General features: G+C 38.2%; 1 protein-coding gene across 6 annotated transcripts in view; it reads left to right on the top strand.

Annotated features, from left to right (window-relative positions):
* Positions 1-20,631, top strand: part of SLC12A6 (solute carrier family 12 member 6) — an 84,893-nt gene that overhangs the window by 30,701 nt on the left and 33,561 nt on the right. For 4 of the 6 annotated variants that reach the window (XM_086322080.1, XM_086322085.1, XM_086322083.1 and 1 more), the window contains one exon: positions 16,942-16,986. The exons of the other annotated variants lie outside the window; for them this stretch is intronic. In XM_086322080.1, coding sequence (XP_086178206.1) covers positions 16,942-16,986 — 45 coding nt within the window. The remainder of the gene's footprint in view (positions 1-16,941; positions 16,987-20,631) is intronic. 6 annotated transcript variants of the gene reach the window in all.

Below are 20,631 nucleotides of genomic sequence, written 5' to 3'. Positions count from 1 at the left end.
CAATATTATATAACCCACTTACCTAATTCCCTGGTCCCTAGGCAATCTGCTTTCTGTCACTACAGTACATTAGTTTGTATTTCCTATAATTTTATACGAATAGAATCATATAGTATGTACTGTCTTTTCTCTGACTGCTTTTATAAAACATAATTTGAGATTCATCCATCTAGTCAATATCCTTTAAAATCCAACTAACATTATGATCTACCTTATTTCACAGAACTTAACATTTAGGGCAGCAGTTGAACATGATACAACCCACAGATGTTTGGACCTCACAGAGGCTTTTTAAAGCGTTGACTTCTTTGCCAAGATTTGAATGTTTTTAGGATTAGTCTATAACTAGGACTTACTTTTCACAGAGGGTTTTGGGAAGGTGAAATCTCCCTATCCCTCTGTTACTAATTTCAACTTGTGTCTGCCACTCTTGAGCCAAATGACCCCTGGATCTGATGAACACTTAGAGGCAAGTGAGGCCTCAGTTCTGTGGGAGCTCTTTCAGGGAGAGCTGACCCAGGACTTGCTCCTCAAGGGCTGGACAAGATCCTCAGAGTGAAGATACAAATGGCAGATCCAGAAAAAGAGCTTGGCTTGGTAGAGATCCATGGACTTCCCTAATGGGAAGAATGGCAAAGAGCTAGGGGACTGTTACCTCCCTGTCTGAGTCTGGGAGATGTAAGGAGACCTGAGAGTTGGCAGCCTTTCTCCCAGGCCTCAACAGGGCTGGTGGCTGGCCTGCTGCCCTGCCCGTCTACTGGTGTAGAGGCTGCTTTGCCTTTCTGTTCTCTTGAGACTGCTACCACTTATGATGCTCCAACAATGAAACCTAAGCCCCTCTGAAGCAACATAGACAAAGATCCCATCTGGGGAAGGCAGGAAACCAGAAAGAGAAAAAAGCACCTAGAGTAAACAGTGCAACAGACCAACTAAGTAGAAATGCAGAGAAGATAGGAACTTGAATATGCAAATAATGAACAGTAGGCGCACTGAAGGAAGTTCAAATGAAGTACAAAAGAGACACAGGGAGCAAAAGATACGATTTCCCTGCTAAATGCTTGGTACCACCTGACTTGCAATCCATGTACATACACTTAAAAAAAAAGTCCACTAGATAAACACATAAAAGCAGGACTTTTTTCTCTTGTGTACACTGACTGCTGTCAGTGTCCGTGTCTAGAACAGTCTTGTACATAGTAAACACTCAGTACCTAATTACTGAATAAAGAATTGAATGAGTATGATCATTATTGGCCTGGAAGATTCAAAGCCCAGAGTTAAAAATACAGATTGAAAAAACCATAAGAAACTTGGAGGATAGACTGAGGATAGATAGGATAGGAAAGAGACTGGGAAGAGGACATCTAATGTGGCTAATACAAGTTACAGAAAAAGGAATAAATGGAAGAGAAGTAGTAATTAAAGATGTTTTTTTTTAATTCCTGAGCTAAAGTTCATTGTGCAGATTGGTGGTACATTCCAGGGAAGATCAGTGTTGTAAAAAACATACCTAGGCTTATCCAGGTAAAGTTTTGAACTCCAGGAATTCATTTTGGAGGCTTCCAGATTACAGTATGATATTCAGAATAGTCTGAGATTCACATCAGAATTCTAATTCACACTAGTGGGAATTAGGAGACAGTGAAAGAGTATCCACAGATTACCAACAGAAAAAGACTGTAATCCCAAATCCCCATTTCCGGTGAAAATAGCATCCTCATCTACAAGGAGGAGCTACGGCATAAATGTAACTTTAGAGAGTGTATTACCCACATAACTAGAGAATATTTAAGAAAGGTTTTTAACCAAATAAATGAGCCAGAGCACAGATCACAAAATGAAAGGGATAGAAAAAGTGGAAAATGATGGTAGACTGTCTGGGAATGTTATGCTGAATAAGGACTCTAATCAACAGGAACATACTTCAGGGAACAATTCAATAATATTTATGATGTAAAAGTACTAAATAAGTCTAAGCAAAACCTCAAAATTATGGGAGGCAAGAGCTAAGAGGTTTCCAGATGGAGATGAGGAAAGGAGAAAGTGCTAAATAAGCACATTTAAGCACTTTAATCATCAGGGATATGCACATCAGAACCACAACAAGGGGCCACTTCACATCCGCTGGGCTGGTTCTGATAAAAACGATGGACCATAACAAGCGTTGACAAGAATGTGAAAAGACTGAAACCCCCGTATATTTTCGGTGGGAACATAAAATGGTGCAGACACTTTGTAAAACAGTTTGGCAGTTCTTCAAGAAGTTAAATATAGAGTTACCATATGATCCAGCAATTCCACTTCTAGGTATATACTTAAAATAAGAATATATGTCCACACGAAAAATTGTAGAGGAATGTTCATTGCAGCACTATGCATGATAGCCCCAATTATAGAAACAACCCAGATGTCGACTGATGAATAGATAAATGTGGTATATTCGTATAATGAAGTATTATCTGGCACTGACAACAAATGAAATACAGATCAGTTCAGTTCAGTTCAGTTGCTCAGTTGTATCCGACTCTTTGCGACCCCATGGACTGCAGCATGCCAGGCTTCCCTATCCATCACCAACTCCTGGAGCCTACTCAAACTGATGTCTATCACGTTGGAGATGCCATGCAACCATCTCATCCTCTGTCGTCCCCTTCTCCTCCCGCCTTCAATCTTTCCCACCATCAGGGTCTTTTCCAGTGACTTGGTTCTTCGCATCAGGTGGTCAAAGTATTGGAGTTTCAGCTTCATCATCAGTCCTTCCAATGAATATTCAGGATGGATTTCCTTTAGGATGGACTGGTTGGATCTCCTTGCAGTCCAAGGGACTCTCAAGAGTCTTCTCCAACACTGCAGTTCAAAAGCATCAAATCTTTGGTGCTCAGCTTTCTTCATAGTCCAACTCTCACATCCATATATGACTACTGGAAAAACCATAACCTTGAGTAGATGGGCCTTTGTTGGTAAAGTAATGTCTCTGCTTTTTAATATGCTATGTTTGTCATAGCTTTTCTTCCAAGGAGCAAGCATCTTTGAATTTCATGGCTGCAGTCACCATCTACAGTGATTTTGGAGCCCCAAAAAATAAAGTCTGTCACTGTTTCCATTGTTTCCCCATCTATTTGCCATGAAGTGGTGGGACCAGATGCCATGATCTTCGTTTTCTGAATGTGAACTTTTTCACTCTCCTCTTTCACTTTCATCAAGAGGCTCTTTAGTTCTTCTTTGCTTTCTGCCATAAGAGTGATGTCATCTGCGTATCTGAGGTTATTGATATTTCTCCCAGCAATCTTGATTCCAGTTTGTGTTTTATCCAGCCCAGCATTTTGCATGATGTACTCTGCATATAAGTTATATAAGCAGGGTGACAATATACAGCCTTGATGTATTCCTTTCCTGATTTGGAACCAGTCTGTTGTTCCATGTCCAGTTCTAACTCTTGCTTCTTTTAACCTGCATACAGATTTGTCAGGAGGCAGATCAGGTGGTCTGGTATTCCAGTCTCTTTAAGAATTTTCCACAATTTGTTGTGATCCACACAGTCAAAGGCTTTGGCGTAGTCAATAAAGCAAAAGTAGATGTTTTTCTGGAACTCTCTTGTTTTTTTGATGATCCAATGGATGTTGTGCCTGGAGAATCCCAGGGACGGGGGAGCCTGGTGGGCTGTCGTCTCTGGGGTCGCACAGAGTCGGACACGACTGAAGCGATTTAGCAGCAGTAGCAGCAGCAGCAGACTAGTGCTAGATTATAAAGGAACTTGAAAGCCAGGATTAGGTTTTTGGAGTTCACCCTATAAGCCAAGGGATTCAGACATGTAAACTGGAATCTTAAGCCATTAACCTCTGCTACCACCATCATTACCACTACCATGCCCAACCAGAAAATTCACAGTAGGAGTAGAGACACAGCCTGCGAAAGGCAGCCCTTTCCTTTTCTTGGAGAGACTTGAATCAGCAGCCCACATGATGTCAAAATATAAATAAGAAGTGAAAACAATCCATCTTCTCTTCACAAAATGATTGGACACTCCTAGCATTTTCACTTGGAGGTCTTTGAAAGTCTTTTTTAAGCAATAAAGAAGCTGATAAAGGCAAAATTAATAAGAAGGAAAATGAAGGATTGTTTGAAGATGGGAAAATTGATGGCAGGGAGACTAATTAAACTATTTTAATTAGTCTATGAATAATGAGACTCTAATAGATGGCAGTGTGATAGAAAGAAGAGATTGGTATGGAAGCCACAAATTACTGGATTTGATGAATGAGAAAGGGGAAGAATCAAAAGTTGGAAACACATCTTCTGACTGGTTCTGCTTTGTATCTTACCCACTTTTTAAATCAATTTTTAAAATCTCCTTTCCTGTCAAATGAGTATATATTTTATATTAGGTACAATGCATGTATGTATGACAGTGACAGATTTTATTTTCTTAGGCTCCAAAATCCCTATGGACAGTGACTGCAGCCATGAAATTAAAGGATCCTTGCTCCTTGGAAGGAAACCTATGACAAACCTAGAGAGTATATTAAAAAGCAAAGACGTCACTTTGCTGACAAAGGTCCATCTAGTCAAAGCTGTGATTTTTCCAGTAGTCATGTACAGTTGTGAGAGTTGAACCATAAAGAAGGCTGAGTGCCAAAGAATTGATGCTTTCAAACTGTAGTGCTAGAGAAGATGCTTGACAGTCCCTTGGACAACAAGGAGCTCAAACCAGTCAATCCTAAAGGAAATCAACCGTGAATATTCATTGGAAGGATTGATGCTGAAGCTGAAGCTCTAATACTTCGGCCACCTGATGTAAAGAGCAGACTCAGTGGAAAAGGCCTTCATGCCGGGAAAGATAGAAGGTAAAAGGAGAAGGGGACAGCAGAGGATGAGATGGTTGAATAGCATCACTAACTCAGCGGACATGAATTTGAGCAAACTCCAGGAGATAGTGGAAGACGGAGGAGCCTGGTACAGTCCGTGTGGTCACAGAGAGTTGTATATGACTTAACGACTGAACAACAGCAATTATAGACTAAAATAACATTATATACCATTATAGATTAGATGTGAAAGTGAAGTCGCTCAGTCGTGTTCGACTCTTTGCGACCACATGGACTGTAGCCCACCAGGCTCCTCCGTCCATGGGATTCTCCAGGCAAGAATACTGGAGTGGGTTGTCGTTTCCTTCTGCAGGGAATCTTCCAGACCCAGGAATTGAACCCAGGTCTCCCGCATTGCAGGCAGACGCTTTAACCTCTGAGCCACCTGGGAAGCCCATAGATTAGATATAGCATATACCTAATGTTGTATACAGGTATGTTATTAGGTGTATATTTCCCACGTTATCTTCAGAACTTCTCCATTAGTCGTGTCCTCATCAACCTCTTTGACTAGAATGTCTCCCCTTGTCCATTTTCTCTCACCCATTCTGCTTTTTAATGAACTACCCATCCTTCAAAATTTAGCTCAGTTATCCCATTGACCATCCCTGATCACCATTTTATTTTGTTTTCCTTCCTTTTTGATTCCCACAGTATTTGTACCTATACTATAAGAATTATTTTTATTGTTTTCATAATCGTTCGCATGTTTTCTCTCCAGATTATTGAGAAGAAAGGGTTACTACTGGTGTCTTGGTGCCAAGCACAGCACCTAACACAGAGTAGGCATTCAGAGTATAGGTTGAACTAATAACAACCATCTAGAGACCATGTGGCCTGGTAATAATTATATCTTCTTGGCCTCTGATAAATCTGATATTCATTTCATTTGCATATTGCACTCTTGTTTTCTTACCTAAAATACTGCTTTTATTTTTAGATTTCCACACAGACAATTTCAATTGTTTTTCATCTCCTTTAGATGTCTTATGACTTTTCCTAAGGGATCAACCCTTCCAGACATGTTTATTCCTCTTCTGTGATTTTGAGTTCAACATGATTTTTAAGGTTTTTAAAAGTTTTACTTAAAATTCCTACTGCACTCAATCCATGTTGCTCTTCTCCTTTGGAGCCTTGCAGCACTAAAGGCAGTACCACAGATTATCAGCTATAGCCCCTTAGGCAATTCATTTTAGTTTTCTGAGTTTCTTTTGAAACACAGAAATAAGTCTTTCTTGCAGGGTTTCTGTGTAGGCTTGCTATGATGATAGTAGGAAAAATTTCCCTAAATTGAATCGCTTGGAGACTACCTTTATAACCTTTCCATTTTTATATATCATTTTTGGATTATTTAATATTTTTTCTTACATTGAGCCACTGGTTTTCTGTTTCCTTTATATGGAAAACTTTGTCACTAAATGAAATCTCAGCATGCTTGCCACTGTATAAATAAAATATAAACTAAAAATAGATGTAATATAAATGATTTTAATTTTGCTAGATACCGTTGCCAAGCAGAGGCTCTGAGCCTGTTAAAAAAGAGACCATAGAGTTCTGAAGAGATGTTACAGACATTCTAGCACAGGCGTAAGAAAATTCTGTTTGATAAAATGCTTCAACTCCTGGGTAACAGGATTAATGGTAAGGGTATAGAGAGAAGATGGAGTGACATCCTGATAACCTGAAACCACAGATATGAAACCTGCCAAGATGTTTAGAACAAATGAATTTAATAAACCTTTAGTATAAAATTATGATAAATATTTACGAGTGCTCATTCTTTTTTTTTTAATATTTATTTGGCTGTATCGGGTCTTAGCTGCAGCCGTGGGATCTTTGTTGGGGTACCTAGTTGCTCCACGGCATGTGGGATCTTAGTTCCCCAACCAGGCACTGAGCCTGCATCTCTTGCATCACAAGGGCGATTCTTAACCACTGGACCCCCAGGCAAGTCCCTGAATGCTTGTGTTCTTACAGAAGTAATCAAAATATAAAAATAACAAAAGTGAAATAGTATAGTTCCTAAACGTTTTCAGGTAGTAAAAATTAAACCATATTTCCTGTCTTCCATAGGCAATCTTTATCTCTTCCTAATACCTCTACCCTTTCATCCCTGACTCTGTGTTAGATTCCGTAACCACATGGCTTTCACTATATCGTCTCATGCCCAGAATGGCAGAGGGATTCTTTTTTTAGTTTTTTATGTTGAATTTGACTCTTCAACAAAATTATGAGCTTCCTAATGTTAGAAATATACTCATTCTTTTATTCCTCACAGTATATAACAGTTTTAGGTGTCTTTAAAACTTCACCATCATTGCTCTTCTCTCAGTCTTCCACAACTCAGTAAATGGCATCTCTGTTCACATAATTGATGGAAAAAACTTTGACTCCTTTCTTTCCCCCTGTCCCATGTGCAGTCATCAGCATGCTAATCTTGTGAATCCTTCCATAGATACACACCCAGCATCTGATTACTTCTCAGCACCTCCACTACCACTGAGTTGATCCACACCACCGTTTATCTTTTCTGGGACTATTGTAAAAGCCTTCTAACAATTTTCTCCTTCCTCAACTTGCCTCCTGCAATCTCTTCTCCAGCTAGAGTGGTCATATTAAAATACAAATCAAAACCTTCCAATGGATTTCTTGCTCACTCAAAGTAAAAGTCCCTACTGTGTCCCAACAAGGCTCCACATAATCTGTGCCCCTGCCCCTGACACACATCCATCTCTTATCCCACACCTTACCACTTTTATCTTGCTGTTCTGTTGTGTAACTTAGCTTCCTTGCTGTTTATTGAACAAGCCAACAGGTACCTGCTTCAGGGTCTTTGCACTAACTGTTCCCTTTGCCTGCGGTGTTCTTGCAGATGAGTTTCTGGTCAAATGTCACATTATCTGACAGACATTCTTTAGATTCAGTGTCTAAATTATAAATTAGCACACAAATCATCCACCCACTAATCCTGTCTGTTCTTACTCTGCTTTTCTTTTTTGTTTTCTTATTACTCTTGACACTTAGCTTGTTTGTTTTTCTCTTCTCCGCTAACATGTAAGCTCTTTGATGGCAGGGATTTTATTGTTACATTTCTAGTAGTTAGCAGTGTTTCACATGTAGTGAGTCATTTAGTCGTGTCTGACTCTTTGCAACCCCATGGACTGTAAGTCCATGGAATTCTCCAGGCCAGAATAGCCTTTTCCTTCTCCAGGGAGTCTTCCCAACCCAGGGATTGAACTCGGGTCTCCCGCATTGCAGGCAGATTCTTTACCAGCTGAGCCACAAGGGAAGCCCAAGAATACTGGAGTGGGTAGCGTATCCCAACCCAGGAATCGAACCAGGGTCTCCTGCATTGCATGCGGATTCTTTACCAACTGAGCTATCAGGGACGGCTTACATGTAGAAGGTACCCAAGAAATATTTATTGAATAGAAAAATGAAAAGGGCTACAAAACTTAAAGTCACAGGAACATTACCTTTGAAGACTGACTCATGAGCCCTCATTCCAGAAGATAGCATCAGGCTCTCAACTTATACCATCTTCATTGCAGTCCTAATCATACCTTTCTAAGATTTCTACAGTAGACTCCTAGTTGGTTCTCCCTCTACTCTTGCTCCTGCTACAATCCTCTCTTCAACCAGCAGCCTCCATCTTCTAAAAAGTTAAACCTGTCATGCTGCTATTTAAAACCTTTCCAGCTATTTCATATCATTTTCTTATCATACTCTTTACCATAGTCTGCAGTACTACAAGATGTATCTGCTACCTAATTTTCTGACCTTTCTTTAAAAACCACTTTCCTCCTCTCTGTATTTTAGCCTCATTGTTTCGCAAACGTGCCAAGGTTACACCCTTCTAAGGCCTTTGTGTGGCTCCTCTTACGCCCTGCCCCAAGGCTGCTTTGTTGTCCTGGCCGTTCCTTCTTGACTCTGCATCCCTTGCCTTCCAGACTGGTAACTGTTTGAACCTGCTCTTTGGAACTCAGGGAAGGTCATGGAGGCTGAACTGAAAGACCCCCGTGCCCAGGAGCCCCTACAGGGTTCTACTCTGTTTCAACAGTATCCCAGGAGATACTGTCTTTTTGGTAGATACTTCTAAACATCTTTTAAAAGTTATATTTCTATTACATTAAAAAAAATCAAAAAGGATCTCTTGATTTTCCTTTATGGGGTACACACCAAGTGTAAATAACTAATGATTTAGTAACTTTTTGTAGGCACTGCTTTACATTTCCATCTTATTACTTACTTAATTACTTTGCCTAAAATTGCTTGATTTTTTTCACCCATCTATTTATTTGTACCCAATTAATCACATGTGAATTTTTTTAGGTCTGTCTAGTTTCACTGAAGTCAGTTCAAGATCTGTGTAAAGAGGATAGCTTTTTCAGATTTTACTTTATATCAACTTGTTTTCTCTCCTAAGTTTCCCACCAAAATTAGAACTTACTCAAAATAGAGGCAGAATCTAATAAATGTGAATGTTAGAGTAATTGTTTTTTATTTCATCTTTAATCATCTTTACCTAATTTTGAGTCCAAATGGCTTATGATGATGTTGCTGCTTTGTTTTTTTTTTAATTGGAATTGAAAAAATTAGAAATGTGTAAAGACTGGTGATTTCAGGTATTTGGTATCTTTAAATAATTTCTGCTGCCCTTGGTCATGCCTACTTCTTTTTCTACATGTTTAGGCAATAGTTTCTATTATTGATTGTGTTATTTCAATGAAATTACTGATTCTATCTTTAATGACTAAAACGTACAGTGATACTTAGATGCACAATGTAGATTAGCTTTCATTTGCTTCAAATTCTCTGCCAAGAATGGTAGATGAAATGATTATCAAAGGAAATTCAGAAAGAGACTATTGCTATGGGCAAACTAAGGGAGATAGTAAGGCTTTTCAGAAAAACTGTTTATAGAGAGGCAGTTTTGCAAGTGAATACCACCCACAGTCATTTTTTTTCTCTCTATTCTCTGAGGCACGTGGCAAGAAATAAAATCTCTGTTCTTTACCATGTGCCCAGGATAAACCAAGTATATTGAGCAAGTATCCATTTTATAAAACTACTATATCATTATAGTTCCAAGGAAATAGTTTCAGTTCACTTTTCTGATGCCATTTACCCATTGTGAAAAGGTACATGTTTCTATTTTGTGTTTGAACTGCCCTTTTATCTGTAGAGTTTCACAGGCTTTTGTATATAATCTGGTTGTGTTATGACTTAGAAATAGCTTAATTTAGGAAGGCTATCAAAGGTTAAAATAGTTACATTATTGGCAGATTGTTCTCATTACAGGAAGTAATTTGGTTAAAACAGATAGCATTTGGAGTAATATATAGGACAACTCCCAGTATTAGGCAAACCTGGGTTGGGTGTGCCCTCATTAGTGACACAGGCAGAAAAAATGTTGAATGGGAGAGTTCAGATACAGAACAATACACAGGTGCCCAGACATATCTCAGAGCGCTGTTGAACACAATTTGGATTGCAGGCCCAGAAACACCCTTCAACTTAATAAACCCATTTACCAATTGTGATTTTTTTTTTTTACAGGCATAGCTAGTTTCATTCTAGTGGGTTCATGAACTTGTTTACTCCTAGATTTGCCCTTGTTTCAGCTTTTACATATATTAATGAAGCATGTCTTTGCAGGTCCTTGGGAGTTTTCATATTACCAAATAAGTATTGAGTAAAGATTGCCCTATGTTCCTTTAATTATAATAAATGAAAAATATTGTAAAGAACTACACAGTAGACTTATTTTTACTTATCTTAAATATAGTCGTCCATTAGAATCCAGGTGGGATTGGTTCCAGGACCCTCCCCACTACCCTTGGAATACCAGAATGCGCAGATGCTCAGATCCCTTATATAAAATGGTGTAGTGTAGTTGGCCCTCCAAATCTGTAGGTTCCACCCTGCTCCCACTCCCATCCCTCAGAAATAGAGGACTGACTGTATAGGGGAATGTCCAAGGGAAAAGTCTTGGCTTAACTAGAAAATGCATGTAATCATGTGTGCACATCTCAGAAGCCAAGAAAATATACAGTAAAGAAAGTGGTAGTTCTGTTAAAGAAAAAGTCATTTATATACCTATTCTGTCTGAGTTATCTGAGATTTTTTTTTTTTTCCCACAGATACATGCCCTGGCAATTCCAGATAACTTGTTTTAGGCTATTGTACTTTATTTTAGAACAAGGAAATTAGAATTACAGAGTATTAAGAAACATGAGTATAGGTTCTCAAAACGTCATGACTGTATCTCCAACCTTTCTTTTTTGTCATAGTGTGGTGTGTCTTTGGTCATTCATTAACCCAAGCATTCATCTTGTCAGTTATATATGTTAAAATCCAAGGTTCTCAGCTTTGTTCTGTCCCAGCACACCTGATGGATAAAGGCATTCCTATTAGTGACAAAATGTGGGAATCAGAATCTTCAGAAGGATTGTTGGTATAGTTTTAGGAAGAAAATAGATGATGCTAATAACTTTTCTACAACTTTTCCTTTAGAATCACTGGAGTATATCTAGATGATGACCAAGGCTCTTCTGGTTCTGAAATCATATGATTCTTTCTCTACTCTTCCTTTCATGTTACATATATACCTGTTTTTCTGTAATGATAGTGAAAGGTGGTTGCCATGAGCTGTGTACTACAATGGGATTTGTGACCTCCAGAGGAGAGGCTTTTGATCTGGGGCCAGAGACCAGGCTTGACCACTTGGAGCTTTTTATGTAACAGAATTTTATTCAAGTATAAAAGACATAGGGAAAGCTTCTGACATAGACATCAGAAGAAGGCAGGAAGAATGCCCCTTGCTAATTTTTAGCAAGGCGTTTTATTTCTGTTAGAAAGCTGCTAATCAGATAAGAGAGATACCTCACAGCTAAGGGAGTTTCACCAGGCCCCTCTCCCACAATGGGCTTCCCTAGTGGCTCAGTTGGTAAAGAATCTGCCTGCAATGCAGGAGATCCGGGTTGATTCCTGGGTTGGGAAAATCCCCTGGAGAAGGAAATGGCAACCCACTTCAGTGTTCTTGCCTGGAGAATTCCTTGAACAGAGGAGCCTGGTGGGCCACAGTCCATGGGGTCCCAAAGGGTTGGACACGACTGTGTGACTAACTTTTACTTTCTCACCCACAGCATGCATTTTTGAGATAGAATGGCACAAGGTGTGTCATCCCCGGCCATAAAACAATTGGCATGAATACTTGTTTGTTGAGCTGTTATCAGCCCAAGGTTAGAGAAAAGAAAAAAGTTAGTCTTAGGCGGACATTCAGAAAACTAAGATCATGGTATCCGGTCCCATCCCTTCATGGCAAATAGATGGGGAAACAGTGGAAACAATGAGAGACTTTATTTTGGGGAGCTCCAAAATCACTGCAGATGGTGACTGCAGCCATGAAATTAAAAGACGCTTGCTCCTTGGAAGAAAAGTTATGACCAACCTAGAGACAGCATATTAAAAAGCAAAGATACAACTTTGCCAGCAAAGGTCCATCTAGTCAAAGCTATAGTTTTTCCACTAGTCATGTATGGATGTGAGAGTTGGACTATAAAGGAAGCTGAGCACCGAAGAATTGATGCTATTGAACTGTGGTATTGGAGAAGACTCTTGAGAGTCCGTTGGACTGCAGGGAGATCAAACCAGTCCATCCTAAAGGAGATCAGTCCTGGGTGTTCATTGGAAGGACTGATGTTGAAGCTGAAACTCCCAATACTTTAGCCACCTGATGTGAAGAGCTGACTCATTGGAAAAGACCCTGATGCTGGGAAAGATTGAAGGCAGGAGGAGAAGGGGTGATAGAGGATGAGATAGTTGGATGGCATCACCAACTCAATGGACATGAGTTTGAGCAAGCTCTGGGAGTTGGTGATGGACAGGGAGGCCTGGCATGCTGCAGTCCATGGGGTCGCAAAGAGTCGGACACGACTGAGCAACTGAACTGAACTGAACTGAGGCAGAACCATTTTGAAGAAAGGCAGATCCCAAAGCAAATACATAGTTTCATTAACATAGCTTAAGAAAAACATTTCCATAAGAAAAATGCATTGGTTAGCTCAAGGTTTGAGAAAAGTTCATGCAGAACCAGGTGTCTACAACACAGAATTAAAAGAAACTTTTAAATTTGTATAGAGAAGAAAAAAATAAGTCTGCCACTTGCAGTTTATTTCCTCCTGCCACCTGGGGACCTCTGGCCTGCCTACCTGTTACCCTGTTATCCAGTGTGTGTGTGTGTGTGTGTGTGTGTGTGTGTGTGTACACACCTCTGGCCTGCCTACCTGTTACCCTGTTATCCAGTGTGTGTGTGTGTGTGTGTGTGTGTGTGTGTACACACCTCTGGCCTGCCTACCTGTTACCCTGTTATCCAATGTGTGTGTGTGTGTGTGTGTGTGTGTGTACACACCTCTGGCCTGCCTACCTGTTACCCTCTCATCCTGTGTGTGTGTGTGTGTGTGTGTGTGTGAGAGCTTGTGTGATATGTTAATATGCTACAGAACTGTTAGTCCTACTTTTGTCTTATGTACAGAAACAACCCATATTCTTTATTTACATAGGAAACAAAACTGGTTTAAATTAAAAACAAATAAAAACTGAGAAATCATTTTCTAGCATGTTGGGGAAATATCTTTCAAAAATTTGAAATTTCTCTTAAAACAAAATTGTGGAAGAAAATCTTCTCAAAATATATCATTAAATGCTCACATAGCATTTAAAACTTTAGTTCTAGGAATCAGATTTCTATCTTATGTGTTTGTTGATTATATTATGTAGAATATATTCTAATATATACTGTATACATCAGAAATCAGAATTTGTATAGTTTCTGATTGGTTCTGCTGATTGTATAGTTTCTGTCCGGGCTGCTTAGTGTTAGATTTAATTATGTATACATTTATATTTAGAAACACCATGGAAAATGTTATTTGAATTTTGTTTGAAATAGTAAATCTTAATATTTTTTGTATCTTGGACCTCTTTGGCAGTCTTAAACCTGTTTAAACCTAGCAGGCACTCTAATAACTACCATAATTTCAAAGTAGTGTGGAACCTAAAAGATATAATGAGGTATATACAACTATAATGTGATATAAAAATATCAGTTATTGTTGACAAAAATCACAGGTAATTTTTTTTTAATGTAGTTTGTTGCCTACATCATATTTGGGAAAAATACTCGACTTCAATTAGAGGTTAGTGAAAATGAATATGTAATTTTTTCCCCATTGTTCATAGACCCTGGTCTAAAATTATTTTTTTTAATATTATTTTTTGTTTTTTAATTTTTACAATGTATTGTTGGTTTCTGCCATACAACAACACAAATCAGCCATAATTATGCATTCTCCAAACACATTCAAGAAATCTAGATGTAATTCTCTATATCTTAAGACATTTACTCTTTAAGGAAAGTAGAGCTCAAAGTCTTTTCCTTATTGAGCTTTTAACGTTTTACAAGCCTTTGAAATAAGCAAGTTGTTAATTGGCAATTGTCAGTATCTCTTGGATTAAGAACTTGGTTTATTGTCACTAATTCTATCACAAAATACTGAAGAAAGAGATATTTATAAAAGCCAGTTTAGTCATTTTATCTTAAAGTCAAATCAGAACATATCTGCTGGTAGTAATGAATGCTTTACTTATGTCTTAACTTGCAGCTGCTATGGCTACATATTCTTTGATCATTAAAGAGACAGTGTAATTCATGTCATAGGTCCTGAATCATTCTTCTACTTTATGGAACTAATATTGATTGGCTAAATTTGTGTGATTATTTTTTAATTTACTTTTTATTATAGAAAAATATATACAACACGAAATTTGCCATTGTACCATTTTAACCATTTTTTAGTGCAATGACATTAAATACATTCACAATGTTGAGCAACCATTACCAGTGTTTCCAAAATTTCTCACCACCCCAGACAGAAACCGTGTCTTCTCGGAATTCTCTGACGGTCCAGTGTTTAGAACTCCATGCTTTCAACTGCTGTGGGTGGGCCTGGGTTTGATCCCTGGTCGGGGAACTAATAAGATCCCACAAGCAGCACTGCATGGACAAAAAATTTGTTTTAAAAAGAAACTCTGGGACTTCCCTGGTGGTCCAGTGGTTAAGACTCCACGCTTCCACTGCAGGGGACACAGGTTTGATCCCTGGTCACCCAGTCAGGGAAGTTCCACATGCTGTGCTGTGTTGTCAAAAAGAAAAGAAACTCTGTACTCTGACCTAATGAAGAGGTAAACTGAGGCAAGCTAGAAAAGATGAGTTTTTTCAGTAACAGCAGAGGGGTTGCAATTTGGGACAAGCAAACTGTAGTAAGCTATAGATGAGTCTGGTCAAAGTTTAGGAAAGGTTATGTTTATGAGCAGGGAATGTAAAGAGGGGAGAGTTCAGTTTGAGTCAGTTAAAATCAAAAACAAACAGAGACCAGCCTTGAAAACTTCCTGAGCAGACAGAATTAGTCTAGTCACACAAACAACGCTCTGTTCAGCCTACTTTGTGAGAGTAACCCAGTTTGGGTCATCTCTTGTTCATGCCTCTGGCAAAACTTACCAGGGTTGAAATGAGGCCTCTGATCAACCCCCCATCATCTCATCTGAGAAAATTTTGTTTCTGTAAGTCAGGCATTTTGGGGAAATCAGCCTCTTAGTCTTTAAGTTTTGTCTTCCTGAGGGCACATGGATGAGTCTTGCCATTTTATATGCTCCAGTTCTATTTTAGATTGAAATTCTTTAATGACTTATTAAATAATAACATCCTACTCCCAACTCCACCTCCAGTCCCCAGCCCCGCTAACCTCTAACCTATTTTCTATCTTTGTAAATTTGCCAATTTGCCCTTTCTAGATATTTCATATAAATGGAATCATGCAATATTTGTTCTTCTGCTTCTGGCTTTTCCCCCTTAGTGTAATGTTTTCAGGGTATATGCACGTGTATCAGAACTTGATTCCTTTTTATGACTGAATAATATATATCTTATTTGACATACAGTAGGGTTACATCCCAAAGAAGGCGATGGCACCCCACTCCAGTACTCTTGCCTGGAAAATCCCATGGACGGAGGAGCCGGGTAGGCTGCAGTCCATGGGGTCGCTAAGAGTCGGACACAACTGAGCGACTTCACTTTCACTTTTCACTTTCATGCATTGGAGAAGGAAATGGCAACCCACTCCAGTGTTCCTGCCTGGAGAATCCCAGGGACGGGGGAGCCTGATGGGCTGCCGTCTATGGGGTCGCACAGAGTCGGACACGACTGAAGTGACTTAGCAGGGTTATATCCCAATAAACCCTTCCTAAATTAAAAATATTGTAACTCGGAGTGCATTTGCTATACCTACCTACCAAACATTATAATTTAGCCTAGCCTATCTTAAGTTCAGAACACTTCTGCCTACAGTTTGGGCAAAATCATCTAACACAAAGCTTATTTTATAACAGTGTGTTGAATATCTCATGTAATTTACTGAATACTAAAAGTAGAGAACAGATTGTCTGGGTACAGAATTGTTGTTATGGTTGTTTATCCTGTTGATTACATGTCTGACTGGGAGTTGCTGCATGCTCCCCTGCCCAGCATCACAAGAGAATATTGTACTGCATATCACTAGCCTGGGAAAAGATCAAAATTTGAAATATGGTTTCTACTGAATGCATATTGCTTTTTGCACCATCATGAAATAAAAATATCTTTAAGTCAAGCCATTATAAGTCAAGGACCATCTGTACCACATTTTGTTTACCCATTCATGTTTGGAGGTAACTTGCATTATTTCCACCCTTGGCTGTTGTGGATAATGCTGCTGTAAACATTGTCTACAAGTATCTGAGTCCCTGTTTGCAGTTCATTTGTGTATGTACCATGAGTCACATGGCAAATCTGTTTAACTTTTTGAGGAAGCTGTGGGATTATTTTTTATAATAGTCATTTTTATTATCCTTTCATTAATGTTTCTTGAGCTTTTTTTTTTTTTGCTTATTTCCTTGGTTGACTTTTGTTGCTGATTTTTAAGAAACTATTTGTTTTGTTCATTCATTTTTCTTTTCTTTTCAATTGTTTGTTTTTCAGACCCGAGTCAGAACTCCATCACAGGGGAACACAGCCAGCTGTTAGGTACAGTATTTCTGTGGGGACTCACTCTCTCTAAAGTCATCCTTTTCCTGCTTATACTAAGAGAGATTATTCCCTTCTCTAATTCTATTTTCTGTACCCCTTTTCCACTTTTCACTCCTCAGCTTCTTTTCCTGCTGTTTCTATTCCCAACTTGGTAAGTTTTAGGAATCTATTCTGTAGTTGATTGTTAAGACTCAATTTAGTTCCATTAAAAAGTAATTTTACATGGTCTGTGGTTTTAAAAAAGGTCTGTAAGAGTTAGAGCTTCTTTTTTCCAAGATAATTTTGAAAAGAAGATACAATATTCTGTAATATCTTGTGATCACCTTCATTTTAATTCTCAAAAGTACTTCATGAACAATACAGCCTTCATTCAGCAAGCCAAAGAAATTGATGTTCAAATTCCTTGTCTGTGAAATAAGTTATGGAAATGAATTGATTTCTTTTAGATATCACTTACTTAAATTGCAGTAAACTTGTAATTTGATAAGAAATTACATCTCAAAACTGATGAATTTTTCAAATATAAAAATATACTCTGGAATGAAAGGAATTCAAATAATATAAAAAGTAAATATATATATATATATAAAAATAAAATGCAGAGGTCCTGTAAAGTATCCTACCTCACCTCTGCTCCCCTGAGGTAAACTTGCTATAGATACTTTATTGTGAATTCTTACAGAAGTTTTTAATTACATATTTTCTTTTGCTTTTTAATTTATCACTTATTTATTTTGGCCTCTTAGAATACGGAGTCTTAGTTCCCTGACCAGGGATCAAACCTGGGCCCCTTGCATTAGAAGCAGGGAGTCCTAACCTCTGGACTGCCAGGGAAGTCTCAGTTAAACAATATATTAAATACTTTTGTTGTTGTTGTTCAGTTGTGTCTGACTCTTTGCGACCGCAGGGACTGCAGCACGCCAGGCTTCCCTATCCTTCGCCATCTCCCAGAACCTGCTCAAACTCATGTCCATGGAGCCCGTGATGCCATCCAACCATCTTGTCCTCTGTCGTCCCCTTCTTTTCCTATGACCGTATCTTTTCCTTTTTCTTTCAGTGGAGTTACACTGTACAGATATATTGTATAGATCTGTGTAGATGTATCTATACAGATGTATACTCATCTCTTTGTATACTTAAATATACTGGCAGTGAGAGTGCAAGTATATATGTACAAGATGTTCGTTGCAACACAGCAGTAAACACCTGGAAATAAGTACTCATAAATAAAATTATAGTATACACATAAATAAAATACTTTTCTACTACAAACAGAGAGAAGAGGCAGATCTTTATGTACTAAGATGTCCAAGATAAAATATTAAGTGAAAAACAGGAAATCACAGAACGGTCCGTACAGTGTAACTCCATGATAGAAAAAAGAAAAAAGATAGTCATACTATTTAATATAAAAATGTGCAGTTGATACTTCCCTGGCAGTCCAATAGTTAGGACTCTCTGCTTCTAATGCAGGGAACATGGGTTTGATCCCTGGTGGGATAACAGTGGGTCAAAAGGTATATATATTTTCAAGAAGATACATCAACTTAAACCCACCAATAAAGAGTATGGACACATACTAAGCTCCCTATCATCAAACATAGGTGTTATCAATATTAACATTTTTTTCTTTAGTAGGTGAAATGGCACCTCTAGTTTTTATTTGTACCTCTTTAATTATGAGTGAATTAAGTACTTTTAAATATATACTTTAAATAAATAAAGTATAAAAAGTACTTTTAAATATGTAGCCTTGTGGTATTAGGGCTGTCACTATTCTCTTTTTAATACTTTTATTTAAACTGTTCAAAATTAGTCTTCTTAGTGTAGAAATTTCACATTTGAACCAGGAATGATTAAGATTTCATAGAAGATTTTGGTAGATCACGAAGAGTACAGTTCCCCCTAAACTGTTAAATTGCTCTGTCTCGATACCTGCCTGACAGGTAGAGACATTTGAAGAGTGGTTCATCATCTGAGCATGAACACACGTGTATAATGGAGGTAGAGGAGGGCTTGGCTAATGAAATGAACAATCAGGGGAGTTGGTGCCATTCCAGTGCTACTGAGCTGGGTTTTGTTTCCAAGTAAGCACTTTGTAGTAAAAGAAAGTAGATAAATTAATTATAGGTGAAAAGAAATAGTATGTGATCATAAAGAGTTCCCTCAGTATTATTTAAAACTCCTAGGATTTGCAAAGAGGCTGCTGCAGACATTAATCTCATTTGGCAGCCTACAGTTGCATTCACTTTTAAATAAACCTGGGAATTTATCCATTTTAGGTTAAGTTCATCCTTCTACCCTGGGTTCTCTCTCCTAGGTTCGTTAGGTTAGATTATATTCTCCTTTTTTCTCATGCTATTGATAACAGTCATCCTCTGTCTCCTGTTCTAAGTATGTTTAGCTACAACCTCAAAATCTGCACTGGTTTATTTTTATTTATTTATTGGCCATGCCGGCGGCTTGTGAAATCCTGAGGAGTTGAACCCGCACCTTCAGCAGTGAAAGAGCAGAGTGCTAACCACTGGACCTTCAGGGTATTCCTCTTACTGGTTTATTTTTTTAGTTTTGGAGTTGCAAAAGAGTTAAAGACAATTTATTGTTATATCTTCTAACCATCTTATGATTCCTCAGAAAAGGCATTGGTAGCTTGACTTAAAATCTTGCCAGATTCTATAAAAAATCTCACTTAGGATAATTTGGCCCAGTAGGTGAAAAACTGCTTCAGTTGCCTTGCCTGCTGAATGGAGTTTATAATAGGATCTTTCAAATCTTCTAAATGCTTTCCTTTCAACAGGGTAAAGTTATTTTAATGTATCTACTGTTTCCACTGACTCATCAGATCTCTTGCGAAACACAGGATCAGGCTGAGGAGATGCACAGAAGGGTGAAACTGCAGTTGTGATACAGAATTAAGCTGTGTGCTTACAATTCATGAATTTTTATGTGTGCGTCATTTTCCATTTAAAACACTTTAGAAAGCAAGCAAGCAAATGAACAGTGGGCCCTGGCGTTTTTACAGTTTTTATCAAACATTCAAGGCAAAATAATTTCTCTTCTACAGTTTCTCTCAGGGAACAGAAAAGCAAGTAGACACTTCTCTGCTCAGTTTGAGACTAGCATAACCTTGATACCAAAACTTAACAATGACAATGTGAGAACAGTATAGACCAATTTTACTTATGAGCACAGATACAAATATCCTAAATGAAATATTAGCAGTCTGAATCAGGCAGTATACACTTGACACTTACAATCTGGGTTTGAACTGCACTGGTCCTCTTAAACTTGGATATTTTTCAATAGTAAATACTACAGCACTGCATAGGTTGTGGCTGGTTGCATCTGCAAATGTGGAGGAGGAACCTCAGATACAAAGAGTCAACTATAGTTATACTTTGAGTAACCCCCAGCATTATTCAGGGGTCACCTGTATTTTTAATTTTTTTACCTGTATTTTTTTAAATTACTAAAAAAAAAAATTACAAAAAAGTACTTTCTGGTAAAGATACATGGTTGGTTTATCATTAAAAATCAATTTATATAATTTAATATATTAGACATATTGAAGGAAAAACATAAAATCATCTTAATAGATTGCAGGAAAAAGATTTGATTGGAAACATTCAGTATTTAAATTCA

The sequence above is a fragment of the Bos grunniens genome, chromosome 10 (genome assembly GCF_055505025.1).
Source record: "Bos grunniens cultivar Pamir isolate PY7600 chromosome 10, Bosgru_T2T1.0, whole genome shotgun sequence".
Lineage (NCBI taxonomy): Eukaryota > Metazoa > Chordata > Mammalia > Artiodactyla > Bovidae > Bos > Bos grunniens.
The sequence above is the reverse complement of the archived record's forward strand: the minus strand, read 5'-3'. Positions and strand labels throughout refer to the sequence as shown.